Here is a 23,537-nt window from a genome sequence, read left to right on the forward strand (position 1 = left end):
TGGCTGAAAAACCAGATTTTTACTTGCTTTTTTGTTTTGTTACTGTTGTACATTTCATAGAAAGGCAGAACTATTAATTTTGAAATTCATGAAGGAAAATTGTTCAATTTTATCAACATTTCTCCATAAATCAAAACTATGGTAGGAAACATCCTGACCAAACCAAACATTTACAAGTTATACAGGGGGGAGGGGAGTTCTTGTAATGAAACCTCTTTCCAGTTTCAATTTAAAACCTACAGGAAGTTTCAAGTAACACCTCACCAATCTTGTAAGCAAACATTATCCAGCACATAACTGTGGCAAAATGTATTGTTTATCCCCTCAACGAAGCTGGAAGTTACCAGAGCTTAGTGCACTGATGTTTGGAAGCATTAAACCAACTTCTGACAGCTTTAGCCATCCCTACAGGTGCAAAGCGGATATATTCTTTATTTCAAATTATTCAGTTAGATCAGCCCAGTGCCAAGCTTATTTAAAGTTCTTAAAGACTTGAAAGGGTTCAAAAGCTGATTTTCCTCTCCAAATGAAAGTGAGCTGTGGAAAGGATTTACAGGTTCTAAGATCCTGAAGGACCAAAAGATCCAAAACAAGAAATTCAATTCAGTAATCACAAGTAGTACTTCTCTTATTTATTATATCTGTATCAAATGCAGAATGGATGTTCATCATTTTTACTTACCCATATGAAGTTGATTTTTTATGGAACTAATTCATTTTCTTTTTGGAACTTTAAGTTGATGAATAAAACAATAAAAATATTTAAACTCTACTAAGAAAATGAGAAGTAATAATTTAAAGATTTTAAAAGTTAGTCTATCGTAATCATTGCCGAAGAGCAATTCAATTCTCTGTCCAGAAATTTACTGAGTAGAGTAACTTCCAAACATCTAAACTGTAATAACCTCATTTCCTATGCAAAATAGCAAATCCAGAAAGGTGACTATGCTTTAAAAAAATTACAGCATTTAGGTATTTTTTCCCCTACCATACTGAATAAAACCCACTGAATTCTGATTTTGTTACTAATTTGGTCACAGACTTGCTGCACCATAATGTGGCCCAGCAGGCTTGTACCAACTTTCAAGTCTGTAGAATGGGTGTAATGCACACCTCACTCAAAGGCAAGTAAGTATTTGATGTTTCTCTATAGCACTTCCGGACCTAAGAAGGGAAATCTGTATATCTATCAGTATAGCATATCACTATATAAAATCACTTTATTTAATAAAAACACTCCAGAACTGCTGATCAAGCTCTCTAAAAATAAAGCAAATGCTTTACAATTCCTTCTGTAGGTCTCTTGTTCTGTATTGCTGGAAGACTACATTAAAAAAAGATATTTTGAATGCCTACTCCTGCTGTTTATCCCCCTAAATAGAAAATCTTTCTGGAAGTCAATTATTGCCATAGCTACCAGATTGCATTTTTTTTCCGGTAAGGTTTAGCTAAATATTCAAACTATTTAACATTATAGCTTAGTACTGTAGAATGGTACAACTTCATTAATTTTGGCCAGACTATTTTGTACATTTCAAGCCTGAACTCTGTTTCTACATACATACAGATAAAAAAAGTAACAATTAATTTGAAATAAGGAGCTTCTCAATGAAGGCTTTTAATCAGAAATATTTTAAAGAATTCTTTCACATTTCCTGTGTTCTGTGCAAGAACCAAAACTCATTCTAGTATAGAGAAATATAAATCAAAAAAAGAAAGCAATCAATAAAGTGTTTGTTCTTAGATGGTAAAATAATTCAGCAAAAAGTATGTTCTCAATTCCTGTTTAGCACTTTAACTAAGTTAAATTCAATTTTTACACTGATAAACACCTTTTTGCCAACTAAAAGCTTCAGATATTGCTTAGAAGCATTATCTAAATTATTTGCTCTAGAAACCTTGCTTCATTTTAAAAGATGTGCCATGGTTCTGTCTAGAGACATTGCTATGAAAAACTTGGGATGTTTCAAAGCACTGAAAAGAATGATATACTAATGATATGCTTACTTTCCGAACGGATTGGAACAAAGATCATTTGATAGTTTAATCAAACAAACCAGTCCAGGCTGTTCCTGAGCAAAATGATGATGTGACTATGTAAAGTCTGAAAAAACAAGTCAGTGAAATCTCAAGAGGAAAAAACCCCAAACAAACCTATTTTTTAAACAATTTGATAATTCTTGGGCATTACTTCTATTTCCAGTCAAAGACAATTTAATGATTGCTTTCTTTTTAAGAAGTTAGTTGCACAGTAAATTCAGTATAACAATATACAGACCAGGAAACAATTCTATGTATGTGAAATGGCTTTTCTGTATTCTAGATAACTGATAATACTGGCATTTTAGTTGAAAGAAAAATGTAACAGTATTTTTAGATAGTAAAACTGATAGCAAGAGCAAGAACAGTGAACAGATACTCAAATCAGATAATCACCTAAAAATGTTGGGGTTTTTTTCCCACTGAAATTGCATCATATTAAGATTCTGTTTATTATTTTTAAAACTATTTTCTATTGTGTAAAACTTAAGAACCAAATTAATGCTAAATTGAAAAACTGAACCTTAAAAAAGCCACCACCAAAACTCAAAACCAACACCCAAAAAACCCCCAACCATAAATCATGACTCCTTTTTCTGCTGATACAAAATAAAATGTCATGCCTTGGTTTACTTCCATTCTTTGTACACTTTCTAAACTGACTATGAGGAAGGAAAAGAGGGGGGGAGTTATTTTTGTTCCTACATTAGAACAGAAAGGGAAAGCTGAAGGAATGACATACAATCCAAAATCCCCAAGCAGAATGAGATTTCTGCAACACTGACCCAAGTCAATTCACTAAACACAGCTATGATCTTATTAGTCTGACAATTTTTGAATATGTACTGATAAAAACGTATCCCAAAATTCTAAGCATTTAAGATATTATTTTGTGTATTTGTATAAAATCATAACTGTATCTGATTTGTAATTTAATATACTTTTTAGAATACCACATTAAAACTTTAACAGAATAACATATTAAATCACATCATTAGACTTGTAAAAAATTAATGTGTACCCTTTGAATTTGTTTTTCACCATTGTTGCTACCTAGAAGAATGATGGGGGAGTACACAAAAGTAATGCCAAACCTACACACAACTGTAAAACACACAAAAACATACAAAACAAAAAATGTAAATACAAAACAAAGTGAAAAAAGAAAAGTCTTCTTATTGAGAATCAATCCTTCCTCAAAACACATTATTTAGTAAGTTAAGCACAACCAATCTGCACATGAAGGCTTTGCACAAATCCAAGCATTCAAGAACTAAGAACTTGTACAGTGTGGTCCGGAGACAAAATGAATTTGTAGCAATAAGCCAACTGTACACAAGAGTGTACCAAAAGCATGGTAGTATAAAATGTCTAATGTCATACAGCAACACAAATTTTAGACAAGAGAGTGGATTTTACATCTGCCATGCTCCCTCCATTGCTGTGTAGTAATTCAGTGTAAAACTGCTGGTCAGGGACAAGACACTTAGAAAAGAACTAAGAAAATTAGTTTAGAAATCACCGACAAAGAGACTGAAATAACTTAATCGAACCACTTTATCAAATATTAAATTACAATGGATGAGATTCCTGGGAAAAACAAACAAAAACTTAATTACACAGAAAAGGTTATCAAGGTCGTTCTTCTCAGCAGGATCATTTTAAATGTATTATTCCTAACAGGTGTCTATAATACCTGTTCTTACATTTAGGAGTCAATATCCCACACGCTGCAGTGCTTACAGGCTTTTCTATAACATCTCATCTAAACACCTCATGCTACTGTTATTACTTGTCTTATCAAAATTGCAAATGGAAAGAAGTGGACTTCTGTTTTGTAGCTTTCAAGAGATGCAACTTCTTAGAGTAATCCTATTTCTAAAACAAAAAAAACCAACTTATGGTGTAAACTTTATCTGTAGGTAAAAATATATATATATATATATGTGTGTGTGTGTGTGTGTGTGTGTATATTTATAGACCCTGTATTTTGAACTGTCCCTCTGGAGTTTGATTTAATTACCTCATATATTTCTCCTAGCTGGTGCCTAAAATTGGACAGAGGTACGGCCTAGTTAATTGCAAGAGAAACAAATATAATTTCACACAATTTTCAAGTAATACTTTAACATTCCAGTATGGCATTTGCCTTTTTGGCAGAAGTATGACATTGCCTCATGTTCCATTTATTTTTTGGCTATTTTTCCGAGAACTGCCCCCTCAGGAGGCAGGGATAGCATGCAGCAGGTTCCATTTTCAAAGGCAGTGAACTACTTAATGTGGCACGTAGCACACCATGAAACTCTGGCAAGTGTTGATGGCTCCCCAGCTCAGCCTGTCTTCAGCCCCAGATGCTAAAACCTTAGATGAGAAGGCAGCAAAATTCTCGATTCAAAGTGCTGGGAGTCTTGACTCACTGAATAAAGCACCAGCCTCACTCCTCCAGAGGATCTGGACTACCACAAATCCATGACACGAAGCGCGTTAGAGGAAATGAGATAGCTGAACAAGTCATGAGTGCTTGCAGATACATTCTGAGCCAACCATCCACCATAATCTACCCTACTTTACAAAGCACCATTACCAAATTCTTTCTGCCCAGTGGACAAAGGACCCAGTGCCACATGCCCACGTTTATGATACAGAGGAGACTTCCAGAGTGCCATCACTCGCACTGAGAAGTATCAAGAACACTCACAGGTTGGCTAGAGTCCTTCACTGGATTTGGCCTATAGTGTCAGACTCAAGTGCTCTTTCATTGCAAAGGAAAAAAGCATTGCAGGGATCTTTAATCTTACAGTCTAGGGCATTAAAAATCCCATAGCTTCAGTATGAACAGAATTTTTAGGTTTAAAAAAAGGATGTTAATAAGCTGTGTAAGTAGTTGCTTGAAGAGATCATAAGATCGATTAAAATACTCCATCACGTTGAACCTTTAAATCAACAGTCTTGCTAAATACACATTAAAAGGATGATCAAGCAGCTTTTGAGGTAGCAGTTCAAACTAAGCCTAATATGGCTATAGGTATTCACACTCAAATTCTGAATCAACAAGGAACTCCCACAGTTAAAACAAAATATTTTGATAAAAGGCAGCTACAGAACATGAAGTCTTCTAAACAATCACCTGTGCTTTTCAAGATTCTGTGAATTGCCCCATATACAAAACAGCCTATCAAAGTAATCAGAAAAATCACTCAGTCAAAGAATTACCAGCTTTACCACTTCTGATTTGTGCTGATGTATGTCAAAACTCATTTTGCCACCCCCAGGCACTTGTGCGATGTCTCAGACAGACAGGAAGTATGCACATGGTTTCATCTCTGGTTAGAGCTCAACTTACTTACCATAATACTAATTTTAAAAATACTCTGTACACAACTCCACTCAGCAACAATCTGTTCACTTCTTTAGTTTTAAAAGCTCAACTGTTGCAGTCTGTCCCCACTTCCTCTCAACAAATTATGTAGGCCAAAGCTGGCTGCCTTGCCTTACACTTATATTCATTGCTCTAAAATCCTGCAATCTTGTGGCTATTATGGCTGTAGGGTTTTTAGCCCTGGAGACATCCCATTATAATGGATTAGAATTTCATAATGCATTTTTCTTAGTGCTTACAAAAAAACTGGTAACATAGCTTGTATTTAATACAGTTGCTTATTAGATTTCTGAAATGGTAATAGTCATAATGCTTTATCTTTGCAAAGAAACAAATGGAATAGGCCCTTCAGTTAAATTCAGGAGGGGAAGAAGAAAAATGGGGACTACTAGAAGAAAAAAAACAAATTTTAAGCAAGAAATTACTAACAGTTTCTGCTGTTTTTCAACCAAAATATACAACTACCTGTACAAGACTCAAAACATTAATGTTTTGTGTAGAATTACAAGCTGACAAGTGGCAAGAAGCAAAACAGCCTTGCTACAGAACGGATTGCTACAGAACTCACAGGAAACTTCTGAAAATATAAGTGCTTTAAAAACTAACTGGTGCAAAAGTATATAGCTTCTTTATGGTAGAAATCTAATCAAACAGAACTGTTCTAAATGCAAGTCACAGTCATTTATTTGTTTTTTCCTGGTTCTTTTGAATAATCATCAGGATGGAGTTTTGATCATTATGCAAAGTTAGAAAATCAGCCTAGCAAAAAAGGTTAAACCTATTTACTCCTCTGAGAAAGCCAGGAATGCTAAGATAAATATTCTAAAATCTCTGTCTACCTGCAGAAAACAACAACAACAAAAGTAGTGATCAAAAATAAATCCAATAAAATGGGTTTAAGTAATCAAAGTTGGTGACACATACTACCTACTGCCAACAGTTCTTAATTTCTGAAACTAGGAAAGGTGGGGGGGTAGATGTGTACTGCTAGATGCTCACCAGCAGTTAAAACAGATGGTGTGTTCTTTCATACTTCTTTTGTGAGTTAAATTAACAACTCACAAGTGTAAAAGAGGAAAGCCTGGGCCCTCCAAACTCAAATCCACATGAATGACGATGCTGCTCCCTTGTGCATCCTTCCTTTTGCATCTGTTCTGATACACCTTTGATTAACAGCTAAAGTGCTTCAACTCAACAATTCACTTGTTCCTGTTACTTTTTCTAAACTGCTATTCTTTCACTTTAGTACGTTGTATCATTTCACTGCAAGATCACACAGCGGAGTTAACAAAGTAGGAGTGGATAAATCAATGGGTAAATTGGCAGCCTGCCTCAAACTACAAGATGAGGTAGTACTCCACAATAATTTAGAACTTGTAAGGTTCTTGCAGAAAAAACCCACAGAAAATTTAAAACTTAGAAAATAATCCTCTTCTTTTCCCATGGGTGTTTGAAAGCATTTGCTACATTTACCTTTTTATTGCACACTCTAGCTCCTAATTTTTTTTTTTTCTGAATTCCAAACATTGAATGTACAAGGCCCTTAGCTGAATGGGAAAGATGACCATGCTATTTTTTTTTTTTTTTTTTTTCCTTTAATAACTTGACAGTCAAGCTGTCTCTTCTTCAAATGATCTGGGTGTCAAACAAACAGCTTTTGGTCAAACATCTCCACTAAAACCCTAAAGTGGCTTTAAACTGGAGTATATGCAAGGTCAAATACAAGTTTGCATTCAAATGTACTTGGATAGCACTCAAAAAACCAGTTTTTATTAAGTTTTATATCCAGCACACATTATGTGCAAACAAAGCATGTATTAGTGATTCAAGTCACTAGGAATGCTCTAAGTTTTGATTTTTATAGAGAACTAACAAAGTACCATTAGATGACAGAACAAAACAATATTTAATTAATCTGTTTTTGTAAAATAAGAAGTCCAATTGTAAACTGAGAACTAACGTCAAGATTAACTTCAAAAATTTCAGAATTTACCACAAAATAGGCACTTTGCTTAATTCAATTTATAAATGGGATCAGTCCTGTCAAAAATCACTGCTTGGTTTGACTTTCCTGAAAAATGCAATATTTAATATGATTGGACTACAGATAACTTGTACTGCAATGATGATCCAGTGCTGAGGCAGTCTTTAAAAGTCCAAGGAGGAGAGATCCAGAGTAGAACAAGAAAATTAACCAGAGCCATACACCTGAACAAGCAAGATTGCTCACAAGTCACTGCCTTGCAGAGGGTAACCCCATTAGGTTTAACAGCAAGTAACAGACACTAAAGCACACTTGAATCCAGAAAACCTGTTTCAGGATACACCACACTGGCAAAGAGATCAAAATATGAGAAAATATTATTTCAGTCCTCTCATGGTCCTGCACAAATTTAACCCAGGGATCCCTTTAGCACTGTTTGAAACACTACATGTACCCAGAAACACTGCAGTTAGAGGAATATGAATATGCAGACTCTCTCCCCCTTCACAGAGCCTGACACTGCAATTGAAAACATCAACCGAAGGAAGGTTCAATAGCAACACAAAGATAATTTCATTAGATTAGACCTATGGCATCTAGTTTCTTCAGATAAATTCAGACTTGGTGGAGATACAGTCATCTAAATCTCCATTTCAGACCATATTAAATTAATAGCATGTAGCACAAAGATACCTTACCTACAGAAAAGACTCCTGTTCTACCAATTTGCCTTTTGCTTTTCTCCTGGCTTTTCCAAACAGGTAATTTTCATCTCAGACAAAGTGCAAGGCTCAGATTCACTAAGATATGAACTCAAGTAACAGAATCTGAAGATGCACTTTAGAAGAGGCAAACCAGGCTCTCCTCTGCTTCCCAGTGACTTTCTCTGAAAAAATACCCTCAAATTTCTCCACTGGCTTCAGGAGATTTAGCATGCACAGACCAACAGTCTTGTTTTCCTTTTTAGGTCGGTCCCTTTTAAGACTCTCATTTTGCAAACTAGCCAAACTAAAAATAATTCTCACTTGTTTTGGGTTTTGACAATGTTTGACTTCAACTAGATACACACCAATCCCTACACCTTTCCTTAGGTTTTAGCGTTAAGCGAATCCTTCTTTTGAACATTTTGACAGATTTCCACTCCTGGTCTAAACTAGCCATTCACTCCTCACCAGTAACCTGCTATGCTATTCTTGAGTCTCCAAGGGAAACATTACACAAAAGCTAACAAAACACATCTCAATTGGATAACACAACTAATGTACCAAGAGTGGAGTATTTTTGGCTTAAAAATAGCAAGCCCTCATATTTGGCTTTCCTGGAATTCCCTATGCCACAATTATGCATTTGAAACATCTAATAGAATACAACTGTAATTAAATTCAAAGGCAAGCTAGCCAACAAATGGAACCTTTTAAAGAACTGTATGTAATTTCTAGATATTAAAATATATACATATGTGTTCATGTGTGTATATAAATAAGTGTAAACTTGACCATTATTACCCTTTACAGGTATATATCTATCCCGGTCTCTTTGATGATAGACTCTAGATATATTTTTCAGTGTCCTGATGATAAACCTTTCCTTTATTTTTTTTCCTCCTTTTACATTTATCAAATATTCATTTTTCTCTCCAAGTTTCCTGTGAAGAAAATTCTACTCCCTAATAAAAAATTGTTTTACATTACATTAGCTAAGATACAAATAACATACAATAATTACATGCATGCAAAGTATCAACAGTGCTTCAGCATTAGTCCATGCAGAAGCTCTATTTTCTAACATCCAGAGTATAGTCCTACAATCTTTGAACCGCCATTAAATTATATTGCAATATAAATATCTATGTCCATACTATCTTTCTTTTATGGAAACATGGAGATCTATCTTTATAGAAAGATATTACATCTCTCAAAACAGTAAAAAAACTCTTCAGCTTCCTCTCCCAGTAAAAAAGAAAAGGAAAAAACCCTCTCAGAAAAATTTAAAGCAACTACAACTATTGCATGTGCAAAAAAAAAAGGTGACTATATATATGGAAATCAATAGAATTACATAAGAAGAGTTGCATTAACCATAGCTTTTCAATGTTCTGATTTCCCCCTAAAATTCTAATGAAGCTATAGGTCCCTAAATAATGAACAGGACTATTAACAACAAGATTGCTTAATTGTATCTTCAAATCTCCTTAGAAACAGGCTACAGAACCCATGGCACTACATTAAAGACAATGAGAGACAAGACACAAATAAGGTTAAAGAGAAGTGAAGTATTAGCAGTACTATACACACACTTGCACTATGCAGAAGCAGCCAAGCAGCACAAAAAACAATTAAAATTAGGTTTGGTCTGCCACTACAATAAAATAGATAGTTAAGAGTACCGATAGCTTCCAGTTAGAAACAGCAGATTGGTTAAGATTTTAGCAACATAACCAATTATCTGTGTATGAAAGAAAAAAAACCAAACCCACATTATTTTCTGTTAAATCTCCTATTTCTTATCAGCACCTATTGGGCCACTGCTGTAAGGTAAAATATACACATTCTTGCAGAACACAAATGTTTTAACTAAGCTGGACACTGGTTAGCTGGGGCAGCAAAGAAATGTGTACCACAAATAATTTGCCAAGGAAAACTGCAGTAAATTATAGTCATGCTTACAACCAGACTAGTTCCATCACTGAACAAACTTGATTTTCTCTAATGTAATCCTCTTCCAGAAAAATATAAACATTATTTTCCACAACACACTTTTCTTTCAAATTGGCAATTCCTCAAGCTATTAAGTAAATTTTAAATCCTTCCCTCACTCTCCAAACTGAAAAAACTAACAACTTATTTGTATATCCCACTTTCCCCAGATTAACAGAAATAAATGCCTCTGCTAAAGTAGGGCATATGTAACTCAGTACAATTGCATATGGGTAAAAAAAGAAAGTGAGGACTAAAATTTCAAACCCACAGTTTTTATTTATCTTTTTTTCATTGTAAAAACTACAGTGTTTCTTTACTAACATTCTTCTATGAGCTAGTTTTACAAGCATCCTAACTTGCAGGAACACAATTCATAACTTGCAAAAATTTAACAAATGTAAGTACACATGCAAACTTCTTTCCCATCTCAATTCATTTTTGGAGAATACTACTAGTCAAATACTCTTGGCATGGTCAGTAGCAAGGGTAATAAAAGACAATTTGTAATTTCTATTTCTCATTCCTCTCCACAACAGCATTCAACTTGCAGAGTAAGAGTTCAGTACCTATATGTAAGAATTCAGTATTTAAGTTTGTGAAAGGAGGTTTGGTGGAAAAGGGCAAAAAATGTAGTCAATGTGGCAACTATTCAGAACAGTAATGCAATATTTTCCTGTTCAAATAAATTCTACCTTTCCATCAGAAAATACCCATAGCCAACCATGTCTGCAAACATTAAAAATAAAACAGGTATTAAGAACACAGAAATACCCAGCTGAAGACAAGTTTGGAGATTTGTCGAATGCTGCACAATTATGAAGACATATTTTAGATGCAGGCTACACAGAAAGTCTAAGTGCCACTGTGGTAATATTACAAGGTAGTAATATAGGGAATAAGAACAATATATTAAAAATATTCAGCTAGGTTACCTTTCAGACTTTAAAGAATTAAAGAACCTAAACAACTTGTTTAATACCTTTTATCCAATTTATCCACCCAAAATACTTCAGTTTCTTTGGCTACTGATTGCTGCACCTGTTTCTAAAACATCTTCAGCTGGCTTAGCCTGTGACTAATGGCAGCCATTTCCAGGGAGTGACTATTTAAAGAAAGATCCTTACTCAGATTCCACAAAACTCTTCAACATACTGAAGAACAGAGAATAAAATTTTTGAAGTTACATAGCTAGTGTAAGAGTCTGTTCACTGCTTTCATGTGTGCTGAAGCTATTATGTAAAGCCCAGGTTTTTTTCTTAGAAGTCTTTAAGCCTCTTATACTAAAACCTTCATTTTTCTAGCCTCTTTTCAAAAAGTAACATTTAGGATTACTCAAGTGAAAAAGTCTACCTTAAGTTTTACTTGATAGTGTTTTGTATGTCAACAATTCTACTGCTACTTTCCACATGAAACCTTGTTCCATTCTCAGAAGTTGAACAAGAGGTACCTCAAGAGGTCTTCAGTTCCAAGACACAACGCAGGAGTCTCACAATGCTTCTCAATAAAATATTGGTGTTTCCATCAAATCACCAGGTTACAGTATCAACTTTATGTGCCAGTGAAATTATAATTAATTAAATGTTTATGCTCAATGTTTTTCCCTAAGCCTAAGAAGATAATTGAAGAGAAATTCTGAAATACCCGACTTAAAGGATAAACTATATCTTCCAGTACCACTGTATGACAAAGCAGCCCAATGTAATATTTATTTTCACAGAAATACTGTTCATTACCCTGCTAGAAGAGGAATAACCAGTTAAAGCATTCACACTGGCCTTACTAAGCAACTGATGTGCCCACGTACTACTTGGCTGGAATGTTGTTTCAGTGGACACAAAAGCTGTTTGAAGAGAAACTGACAGAAAAAAAAGGAAAGATGGTGCAGTTCCTTAGGAGCTCTTTTGTAAACCCAAGTACAATCTGCACATCACATTTAAGTATTGGAGTGGCTTGGGTTTTTTCCCCAGGCTCAATTCTGAGCAAACATAGTAAGAATACCCTTCCTATGCTACAACAGCAGATAGCAAAGTTCTGGAATTGCATCTGGATTTGTCTAGAATCAAGTACTGTGGAAGGAAAATTACCATTTCCTTTTGGGTTTTTCTTTGTTTGCTTTAAAATATATATATATATATATATATATATATATATATATATATTTAGATAGATATTAATATTTATATGAAGATTTTAAAAGCCACTTTGTTTCCTCAAAACTCCAACCGAGTAAATACAACATACATAACTAGAGAAACTTGATGAGGCCAGCTTAAATATGGATCATTTTTATTCCACATAATAAATGCTATGTTTAATATTTATTGTAAGATCATAATTAGGATTTCATTACACCATTTCAAATGTTCAAACAAGCGCTGCCAGTTACTCCAGTGACAAAAAGGAATATTGATCTTTATTTTAGTGTAAAAAAAAGTAAATATAATTTTCCTGAATTGAAATCATTGCTACTCGAGCCACAAATGAAAATATTTCATGAATTTAAAGCTGACCTACCACCACTTGACCCACCACCATCACTCTCTGGATGCTACCAATGCCACATACAACACCAATGAAAAAGTCTGTCATAGCAGGAGATACACCTATCTCTCTCATATATATCATTATGCTGTCACCAAAAGAGTATTTGTCTTACAATACAGAATGTAACAAAAGCAACTTATTCACTTCACTTGCATCTAAAAACCTAAATCACCCTATGCTGGCAAGTGTACATATAAATATGTACTTTTTTATGTACCATGTATGCAATAGAAGATGATTTTTTTTTTTAGTAAAATGAAATATATTTACCTTATCCAACATTTTGGTTTGCATCAGGCAGAGTAAAATGAAATCAGAGTATTAGCTCAACAGCCAAAGAGCTACTAGCAAGGAAAAACTGAATTAGAGTAGACAGGCATCTAATATGCATACTAATAGTTTCTGGAACTTCATGTTAAATTATTCCAGGGAACGTACTTGGCAGGAGCCTTGGCAGTCCAATTCTAAAATGGTTCAAGAATATCAGAATATATTTGAAGAGTGACCTTGCAGGTCTCAACCCATGTATCCAGTACTGTATGTCATCAAGTGACACAATCTTTTGTACTACTTGATTTTTAGGAATGTAAAAACTGCACTAGTAATCAGTGAGTAAAGGAATGAATCCAAGATTTAATGTCTTTTAAACTGTCCAACACTGCAGGAAAATAGGCATGAAATTCTGCAAAGAAGACAAAGACACCACACAGTTATCCAAATCATGTTCTATGTGAAAAGGGATGTGGATTGTCATTGTAAAGTTCTGGAAGAGCACCTCTGAATGAATCTGCATTTAGAAAATGGAAATGACTCAAAGTTGAATTATTGTCTCCATTTTTGTCTCTGTTACAGGCAGCAAGGTATTGGTACAAATCAAACTAATTTTCACACAGTACTGCAGTCTTACTACTTATGTCTAAGTATTTTGCTATCTCCCTTGATGGCCATCTAGCAGGACAACCTTCTAAAAAACTGAAGTGGAAATTTATAAAATTATTGCTGTGTTTTAAAAAATGCATTTATATTTATTGAAGCACAAAGATTAAGAAGCATATATATTTTATTTCTAAGTTTAGTGATGTAATTTGAAGTAATATTCATTTAATACTACAGCAACATCCATCTTTAATCAGCAGAGCAGTAAAATAAGTTAAAAAGTAAAAATACATTTTTCATTACAAATTCCTGAATTCAGAAATGGTGGGATAACATGTACTCATTAAAAAAAAAGTCTCAATCTCTTATTATTTCTCCCAGGAAAAGAAGTTAAACCAACCTAAGTGTCACAGCATTAACAAAAAGATTAACTTAACACTCTTCCACTTAAATGCTCATAAAGGATATTGGAAAGTCTCTTCCACCATTTTAAATTTATTTAAAATTTGGAATTAATTAAATTTAAGATTAAATTAATTTAAAAATTTGAAATCTTAGAAGAATGTATTCCATATTTGTTTTTAAGAAAACACAAAGTGGACTATTTTAAATAAGATTTAGCGCTTGCAATCTACTGTTGAGAGGATAGCTGAAAACAGGAAGGAAAAAAATTATCACAGTGGATCAGGTTGCTCTGCCACAAACTGAAACATTTTTTTTTTTTCAGATCAGAAGAGAACGTGAAAAAACAAATTACTCCCTACTACATTATTTATTACTAGCTGAAACCTTACATCAGATACACTTGGATCTGAATTTTGCTGAAATCAAATCCCATTTTCCAAATCCCATTTAGAAGGATTGTCTTCAACGATGAGGAATACTATGTTAGAAGGGCACTTAAGAGGGAAAAGGGAGAGGACCACAGATAAAAGCTCAGCTAGAACACCAAATCTTAGAAAAGAAGACAGCATATCATCTAAATATCTGCATTAAGTTCGTGGTAATAAGCAGAAAACATCACACACCTCACTCTACCACCTCCAACTGGCATTAACACCCAACTGTCACCAAGTCTCCACTTGTCTACCTATCAATATACATGCCTTCTTAACACGTAAAAAAAATAAAAATTGAAAGTTTTACTTCGACTCCCTTCAGTTTCCTTGTCAAAGAGTGATGACATTTCTCCCCAAATTATCATTTCCTATGTTTTAATTTGGAATAAAAGTAGCACAATTGCTTACATCTTCCACCCACTGGTAAAAGTACCTGTTGTCAAAATATATTACAGGCATATAGAGATTGTCACCTTTATAGGATAGAGATCTAATATTTATCAATATCTTTATACAGGAAATTATAATACCATCTATTTCTCTAATTTAAGTAGAAAGAGACATAATTGTTATTAATGGTATTCTTTCCAAATACTGAATAAGAACTTGAAGGAGGAAGGAAAGAAAAGCTTATATTGGTCTCCTTAAAAATGAGGGTTTCCATCTGATGCAATTTCTTCTTTAAGAACTCTCCATTTTTTGAAATCAATGTTCATATTTAAAATTAAATTTTATTCAAGCACATCAATTCAATTAAATCTTTTCACTCAACATCATCTAGAAAATATGGACTTCAAACTTATAAGGAAGTCTGGTGTTCTATGAAGCAAGCAAGCACAAAAAACCTTCTATAAAAAATTTCACCTGTAGAGAGTTTACAAAATGTTTAGCCTAGTGATTGTAAACTGCTAACTTGGCAGAGGGATGGGGAAGGATGTGTGTTCACATGCAGTTTAAACCAATCCTAATCTTGGTGCACTTCTGCTTTTGCAGCCCCTCTTCCTCTGCCAGGCATCAGTCAGGAAAGGAACAGTCTGCAACTGAAGAGTATATGTATCTGCTTGTTCTTAATTTCAGCTTAGTTCCATATACTCTGGCACCACACAAATGGACTGCTAGCATGGAAGACATCAAGAATAAACAGCCAAGAGTAGAAGAAGAAGACTGTGTTCTTCCATGACCATACAACCTTAATTTGACAACTTAGGAAACAAAATCCTTTGCTACAGGTTGTTGAGGGACAAACCAACAGGTTAAGAACAGTAACCAACAGCAAGAACAGCAAACCCCTCTGTCCAAGAAGAGTGTTACTCACATTAGTCCAACCTGGGTGATCTGTTCTGGAACAAAGCTCTACAGATGTTTGCATTCACACGGTCTCTAGTTACTCCTTAAGGGGATCTGCGTAAGTCACAAAGACTACTTAATCTGGGAGTTCTGGATGCTAAGAAGTCTTTTCTTTGGTGTACTGACTACCACCTTCACTCTACAGCAAATACAGGCTCAAAGAAAACAGCAACGGGAGCAATTAACTCCATGTTAACTGGAGTGAAGCCTTCTCCTACTGCTTTTGCTCACAGTAAGGAAAATGCCTTTTCGTAGTTCAGCACAATTTTCTTCATAGTGAAGACAGGTTCAGGAACCCCCAAAATAGTACTCCACATTCAGCTAATTAATAGATACCCAGGAAGTCACTGTCACACAGTGGTCACACATAAAGCAGCTGGCTCATCTCAGCCCTAGTTTTCTACAGGTAACTCAGCAACACCCTCCACCACCCTGCTCTGACATTCTCACAACTGGCTTTCAGAGCTTGCTTACAAACACTTCTTGCTAAACAGGTCATGACTGCTTTATAGTCTGCCAAGAAAAAAAAAAAAAAAAAAGTTTATTGAATTTCTCCCCTGGTTCAAACTAATCTTCAGAAAGAAAATAGATGTATTGTCAAGGATTGAATATCAAACTGGTCTTTTCCTCACTTGAATTCCCTGAAATATCCCCTCATCTGGTCACCCCACATTAACAGAAAAAAAGAACAAAAAACTCAACTATCCAGATTTATGACTTTCCATCAAAACCTTTTAAAATAATTATTGTAACACATATTAAATCACTAACATTCAGTTTATGCTAGGGCTGAACATTTTTTCTTAGTTCCCTGGTGGCCTTTTGAAGTCTTCTAGAAGTCTTTAAAAATCCATTCTATGCACATATCCAAGCAAATATCCAGGGAGTGATAACAAACACAGTAACTGGACAACACTAAGTGCTAAGTGGAAAAGGCAAAAAGTAGTATTTTTTACCAAAGCACATCAATTAAAAAGCAAGCAGCCACAATATCTGACTTCCCAATATTCCTCAACTGTGACCTGAATCACACTTAAGGCAGAAACACTTCAAGATCCATGGTTTTCAGCTTTCTACATTTCAGTAAAAACAGCTGAAGGGCCGATTAAGTAGAAATGCAGAGAATCCAATGGTTGCATTTCACAACAGGTAGTGAACAGAAAGTGGGTTAACTACTTTCAAGTAAGTATGAACTAAAAATTAATGAAGCATTTGGATGGCTGTGTATCACATTAGGGTGCTAAGTAAAGTTAAGCTCTAGGTTTTTCTGTAATTTTTTTTACCTTTTTCAATGAGGATACCTCAAATTCCCTTTTATTCTTCAGCCTATTACAAAGCATATGTTTCTAAGGAAAATGTGTCTATCTGTAGGATTTAAACAAAAAATTTGAAACCAATTTGTAACAACAGTATCATTTCCACCCTTCTCAAAGTTAGTGCTATTTTTTAGCATTATTTTTTTTCTCAAAGTTAGCACTACTTTACTCAATCAGCAAAGCATTCAGATTAAGTATTTGATAGTGATTCTATCTCAAAACCTTTGCATTTTTTTCCAAAGGGCTTTTCAACTACAATGCTGAATTTCTTTGAAAACAGACATGCAATGTGTACCACAGCATGATTCTGCTCTACATGTATACAGTTCTTGTTTCGGATTACAAAGTGAACTGAATAACCATCTCAAAGTGTTCCAGTGAAGATATGCACATTCATTATTCTGCCTACTAACATTTTTCTTAGACAGTACGCTCATACAATAGTTATGCTGCCGTGAAAGCATTGATCCAAAAATCCATCACCAACTTTGAAGATAATAATACAGACAACTTAACTGTACTAATGCTCACAGTTTATTACAACTTCAGTCTTCTCAGTTTAAGACAGCCTTTTTTTCCACTATGTGGTCTAATTAACTTTGAGCCCTTATCAACCAATACAACTATTCAACAGCCACATACTACCCATGCAGATTTGAGTTCAAGACTTCCATGCTGTTTAGCCACTGTAAAATGTAGACTAGCATTTAAAAAGTGCAAATAAACAAATTCAAAATAACATAGATTATTCCAACATGACTTGTAATTGCTTGGTGCAAGTGGTGTTTGCTTTCCTTTCTACATAATTATGCAAGCATGAGGAAGTCAATAACTGCCTCTGATCACTTGTTCAAACTGGAACACCAGGAAAGATTTTAAGAAAATAATTTTTCACAACGTAGAAACAAGTTAAAGGAGAAAACCACCTCTTAAGACTTACCTGTTCTCCTGCCTCCATCACAAAAACTATTCTAATGGTAACTCCTCCTTTAGAAATCTCCATTTCTGCTGCAAATTCAAATAGTTAACCAGAAAGTGAAAGGTCACTACATTCCATTAGTGGTTTCCAGCCTGCATAAGACACATGGGATTTTCTACTGACTTGTACTCAAAGTTGGAAATTAGTGGCTGAAAAGTTTACTAGATATTTTGCTTTTGTTTTCAGCCATAGTGGCAGAGAATATGAGCAACTGTCTGGCACACATTAAGGGAAAGCAGCTACAGCACCAGTGTACACCAGTGATCTCTCTGGGTAGCTGGAGAGGTCACTAGGACAGACTACTGAAACAAAAATGTAAATTCAGGGTGAATTAAAAGCAAAACAAAACAAAAATCTACCATAAACCATAGGCATGGCTTTCTTAATTTGTTAGTGTGGCAACTTTGAGCAAGCATCCAGGAACATCTAGGATTACCAATAAGAAGTATCAACAACCATTAAACAATTTGTACTTTACAGAATGAAAAACATTGACATGCAAATACTATCAAAACATTTACACAATAATTTCAGATCTCTTAATTCACAGACCACTGCTCTAGCTTCTGGGACATCTATTCTTTTGATCCCCACTCAGTAGTGAATTTTTTAACTGCAGTAGGTATATTACTTTCATTCACATATTTATATATCAAACAAATGCCATGATACATATTAAAAATCTTACGAGCATCTGCAGCAGTTCTTAGTACAAATCACTGGTGAAACAAGGCTTGTGTTTATTCCTCTCTTTAAGCAGACACTTTGCTTTCATGGGGTTTACTTCCTGATTTTGGAGCTAAAAAAAAGCACTCTATAAGAACGCTTTTACACATATTGCTACCTACTTAGTAAGTAGTAATTTCATGGCATGCAATTAGTTTTTAAATCATCAGACAGATTCCACATTCTTCTGACACATGCTTAATGCAAAAAAGGCCTTACACAAAAGGGGCTAAATTAAACAACAAAAAAACTTCACAACATGCAAGCAATCCTAGTCATTTATCTACACAACTGTGTTATCTATCAGAGATCAATCAAGACAGGAAAAAGCTTGATTTAGTAGAATATCACAATAACAAGCATAATTCTGTTAAGACTTGAACACTTCTCATAAGGCATATTTCAAGTCTCTTTTTAAGTGGTCTTTGCAGTCCATGGGAAGACTACTTAATAGGCTAAAGTTACTGGCTTATACAAGGGACTTTATTTCCTTGGATTAAGTTGGGTTATTACAAGAAGAACAATTATACCAACAGTTTTGGTAATCTCTTAGCAGACAGCATACCTCTCTTGTGTCAAAGTGTTGCGAAATGAAAAAAACATGACTGACTTACAGTTTTGTGTCAATACAATTCTTGGTGCTGTTCCTAAATATACTTCACTGTGTTTTACAAAGAAAGATCAACGTTTTATCCCTACCACACAGGTGGGAGAAAAGAGGCAGTAAAGCTAAATGGGTTGTTCAAGTTCACGTAAAGAGACAAAGATACCAATAAGGAATCCAGCTCTAAGGCTCTGTGCACCAGAATCCACAATGCTCTGCACTTCAAAGAATGACCAAGGAATAAATCAAAACACAGGCCTCAATCATGCAGTCAGAAGCAAGTCTGCAGTCAGCAGACTCAAAGCAAGACTAGGTCTTAAAGCATTAAATCCTCTATATGCTGAAGTGTCCTTGAGGCACACTCTTTGGTTAACTTAAAAAATAAATGCACAGAAATATACTCATATTTAAACAGTATCTTGATCTAGTACAGTCAATGTTACCTTGAAGTGATACAAACATCAAATAATTCTCTTAAGCATTCTCCCTTACTGCCTCTTATTGGACTAGCTTGTACCCTTGTAAACTTAACTAATAAATTACAAATTTAAGTCAGCCAGGACTGATGCACTGTATCACTCCTATAATCTTGATTAGGTTGTTGAATCTCAGAAATTTCTTTGGAACCACAATTCTGTTAAAAGTTTCCCTGTAATAGCTAAAGGTTCAAAGTAATGACTTACAGATTAACCTCCCTTAACACTACAGCACACAGTAAATAAAATACTGGAGTTATCTCAAGCACATGTTAAGTTTAACACTATACACATGCACAAATTGCAAAAATTACCGAATGAACACCTGAACACTCGACAGAATTTATCCCAACTTCAAAAATAAACACACAATAGTAGCACAAACCTTACTAAAGAACAAGCAAGCTGTGAGAGTTTTCAAAAAAATATGGGTCTATTAACAGGTTTTTGTGTTTGTTACTCTATATTTAATCATCTGCTTTACATTCAATTCAGCCTGAAGTGGATCTATATCACTATTTCAAAGAACACTTTGCATTCTACTTGTGATCTGACCTCCTCATGCTCCCAACTGTCTATCTACATATTAATACGGCTCCAAAAACCACAGTATCTGAACCTAATCTCTATGGTAACTGTAAGATTTGTTTACATTGAAAAAGAATATTAGAAATGTATGCAAATTTAACTGCCATTTAAATAAGTGTTTTTTCCTTCTGGGGAAAAAAGCTCCCTATACTGCCTCCTATTTATCTTGCTTCCATCTCCTGTATCCCCACCAGGCAATGAGCCACATTTGGAAAGCTCCCTATCATACAACTTCAACAGCCTGTTGTTGTAAATTCATAAATAGTTTACTTTTAATAAGACAGATGTGTGCAGCATTTTAGATCTTAGCACTTGCTAAAGAAAAATCACAGGGCAATTAAAACATGATTTTTAAAAATACTGTCATAAAGTCATCAAAGTAAAAAAAAAAAAAAGCTAAACCTTTAACAGCTATACATAAAAACTTTGCTGCTTGGCAAATCAGATCAATCTAGAAATTAAGAGTCTATTTCATTTCCCATTTCCAGCAGTGAATATAGTACTGGGTACACATTTTACATAATACTCATTCACAGACAGTAGGCAAAAACTCTGATAGTGGAAGAACCCACATACGGACTGCTCTTTTTTATTAACAAAAAACCAAAGAATTGATGCATCACAGGTTTGTAACAATTGTTTCTTTTAAGATTTACTATATTTTGAAATGAGATTTACTGCTACCCAGCAGGACCGGGAGCTGAATTAAATGGGGGTGATGGTAACCTAAGTGGCAGTTTGAGCGAGACGTATCAGCAAAACGGTAAAAAAAAACCAACACCCTAACAAATGCAGCTGTTAAAAACTACTTTTAGATACACAGGTCTTGGCCACACACAGAAGAAATCAGACTATTCCACCAACAGGATCATTTTTCTATAAAGCCTGCATAATATACCAAACATAAATAGTCTAGAAAGGTCTAAGAGGAGGAAAATGCATGAGAGTGAGGCACATGAATAGTACACAGCACCGAGAGGAAAATTAGAACCTGTTTGAAAATCTTTCCGCACCTTTACAGCAATCATTTCACTGCAGAGAATCTCTTACATGCACCCTCCCCGATCACATCAAGATTATTCATTCAACAAAACTCCTATTGACGAATAGAAAGTAAGTAAATCTAGCCTCTATTCAAGTAAACAATGTTGTAGAGCCAGCATTTCCCCCACAACGTTACTTTCTCGAGCAGGGTGACTGTGCCCTGCTCTTCCATGAAGCAAGCTCAGCCCAGGCAGCCATGTCCTTATTCTCCTACAAACAATGTTTCTGAAGGAGAACAGCCCCTGCTCGGGGAACTTACAGCTTCCCCCAGCATAACGCGGCGGAGCAAAGCCCGCCCCACAATCAGCAAACGAGCCAAGGCACCGAAACACGGCAGTGGGGGCGAAGCTGCCCGCAGTCTGGATCTGCACCAGCACCGAGCCTCGCACCGGGGTCGGGACAGATAAGACTGACAGATAGGACAGCATTTCTCCATGCAACCCTCCCTCCTTTCCCCTCCCAGGCACACGAGCGAGTGTTTTACCTTCATGATGAGCTCAGGCTGCGGTAAAAGCCTCGATCGTGGCTGAGCGGCCGAGGCTGGACCTGGAATTTAAAACAAAGCGCTAAGGCACCGCACCAGCCGTTCGCACCGGGCGGGGGGAGGGGAGCCAAGGATCGGGTGGGGGCGCCGGGCTCCTCCCGAAACTACCCCTTTCCTTCCTCGGATCCCCCCTGCTCCCGCGGCTAACCCCCTTCCCTCTCTCCTCGGCCGCTGTTTCCCCCCCCGGCTCCCACACGCCGCGGCTTCCCCTACACTCGCTGCCATTGACGCCATTTCTGTCAGAGGAGGAGAAACTTGCCACAACAACAACCCACCCCCGGCTGCCGCGGGAGGGGGGAGGCGCCCCGGCCGCCTCCCCGGGGCGCTGCGCCCCTTCCCCGGGCACCGAGCGGCGGGAGGGCACCCGCCGGGGTCCCAGCGCAGAGAACACCCCCCTCCTCGCTTTACCGCGGGGAGCGGGAGAGAGGATAGAAGGAGGGAGAGAGGCTCTTCCTCCATTGTACGAGGAAGAGTGCCCGTGAGCGCGGCGGGGGAGCGGGGTGTAGGGAGCAGTCCCCCCCACCCCCGACACACACACACACACACGCTTTTGTAGGGGCTGCGGCTCCCGATCGCGGCGGCTCCTCCTCCCTCTGTCTCCCCCCCTCAATAAAGGAAAGCGCTGACTCCGCCGCAGGAGTTTCGGCAGCAACAGCCGCAACTCCCCGGCTCGGCGCAGCGGGTCCGGGCGGGGGGAGGGAGGGAGGGCAGGCAGGAGGCGGCGGAGGAGGGGAAGAAAAGGAAGAAGACGAAGAAAAGAAGGGAGCGGGGAGGGAGGAAGGGAGGGGGGCGGGGAGAAAGGGGCCCGACCTGCTCGGCGGGGACACGGAGCGTGTGTCTGCGTTGAGTGTGGAGGAGGGGGCTCCGTCCCTCCGGCAGAGGGGCTGGAGGAGAAGCCGCCGGTCCCTCCCCCCCGGGCCGCCACTGGGTGTCTGGGGCGGGGGGGGGAAGAAGAAGCAACGGCGAGTCCCGCCGCAGTCTCGCTACCAGGAGAAAAACAAGCGCCCCCCTTCCTCCCTCCCTCGCCGCCGCACGCCCGGCCCCGCGCCCCCACGGGGCCCCTCGCCGCCTCTCCGCCCGCCGCCGGCGGGACACGGGGGCTCCTTCTCCGGGCTCGGCGCCCTCACCTTTGTTCCGCGGCGACCGCCCGCCCGCTACTCCCCCGGCCCGAGGCGGAGGGCACGGAAGGGAACTGGGCGAAGGCTCCTCTCAGCTCCGGGCACCCCGAGCCCCGCTCGACGCTGCTGCAGCGGCTCCGCTGGCGGCGGCCCCGCACGGCGCGCGGAGGGGCCGATCCGTCCTGCGCGGCCCCGGCGGCGGTGACTGCTCGGCTCGGTCCCCCTCCCCCTCCCGCACCGATGACTGACTGACGGGCGAAGGCGAACGGCCACGCCCCCTTCTCCACCTCCCTCATTGGGCCCTGCCTCGCAGGGCCCGCCCGCCCCCTGGTCCCATTGGCCTTCGTGTCGGAAATACTGACATCATTCTTCTCCACTTCTATGGAAACTGAGACTCGGCGCCGAGGGTGCTCACGGGAAACGCTGTTCTTACT

General features: G+C 37.5%; 1 protein-coding gene across 2 annotated transcripts in view; it reads right to left on the reverse strand.

The window, feature by feature from the left end:
* Nucleotides 1-23,324, reverse strand: part of ARID4B (AT-rich interaction domain 4B) — an 88,813-nt gene extending 65,489 nt beyond the window's left edge. For both annotated transcript variants that reach the window (XM_014263422.2, XM_014263423.2), the window contains exons 1-2: nt 23,113-23,324; nt 21,926-21,987 (exon numbers count right to left, since the gene is read on the reverse strand). In XM_014263422.2, the coding sequence (XP_014118897.2) occupies nt 21,926-21,931 (6 nt within the window). In that variant the 5' untranslated portion in view covers nt 21,932-21,987; nt 23,113-23,324. The remainder of the gene's footprint in view (nt 1-21,925; nt 21,988-23,112) is intronic.
* Nucleotides 23,325-23,537: the final 213 nt, after the last annotated feature.

This window comes from Pseudopodoces humilis, chromosome 3 (assembly GCF_049639895.1).
Source record: "Pseudopodoces humilis isolate 2021_Gansu_Grassland_sample_001 chromosome 3, ASM4963989v1, whole genome shotgun sequence".
NCBI lineage: Eukaryota > Metazoa > Chordata > Aves > Passeriformes > Paridae > Pseudopodoces > Pseudopodoces humilis.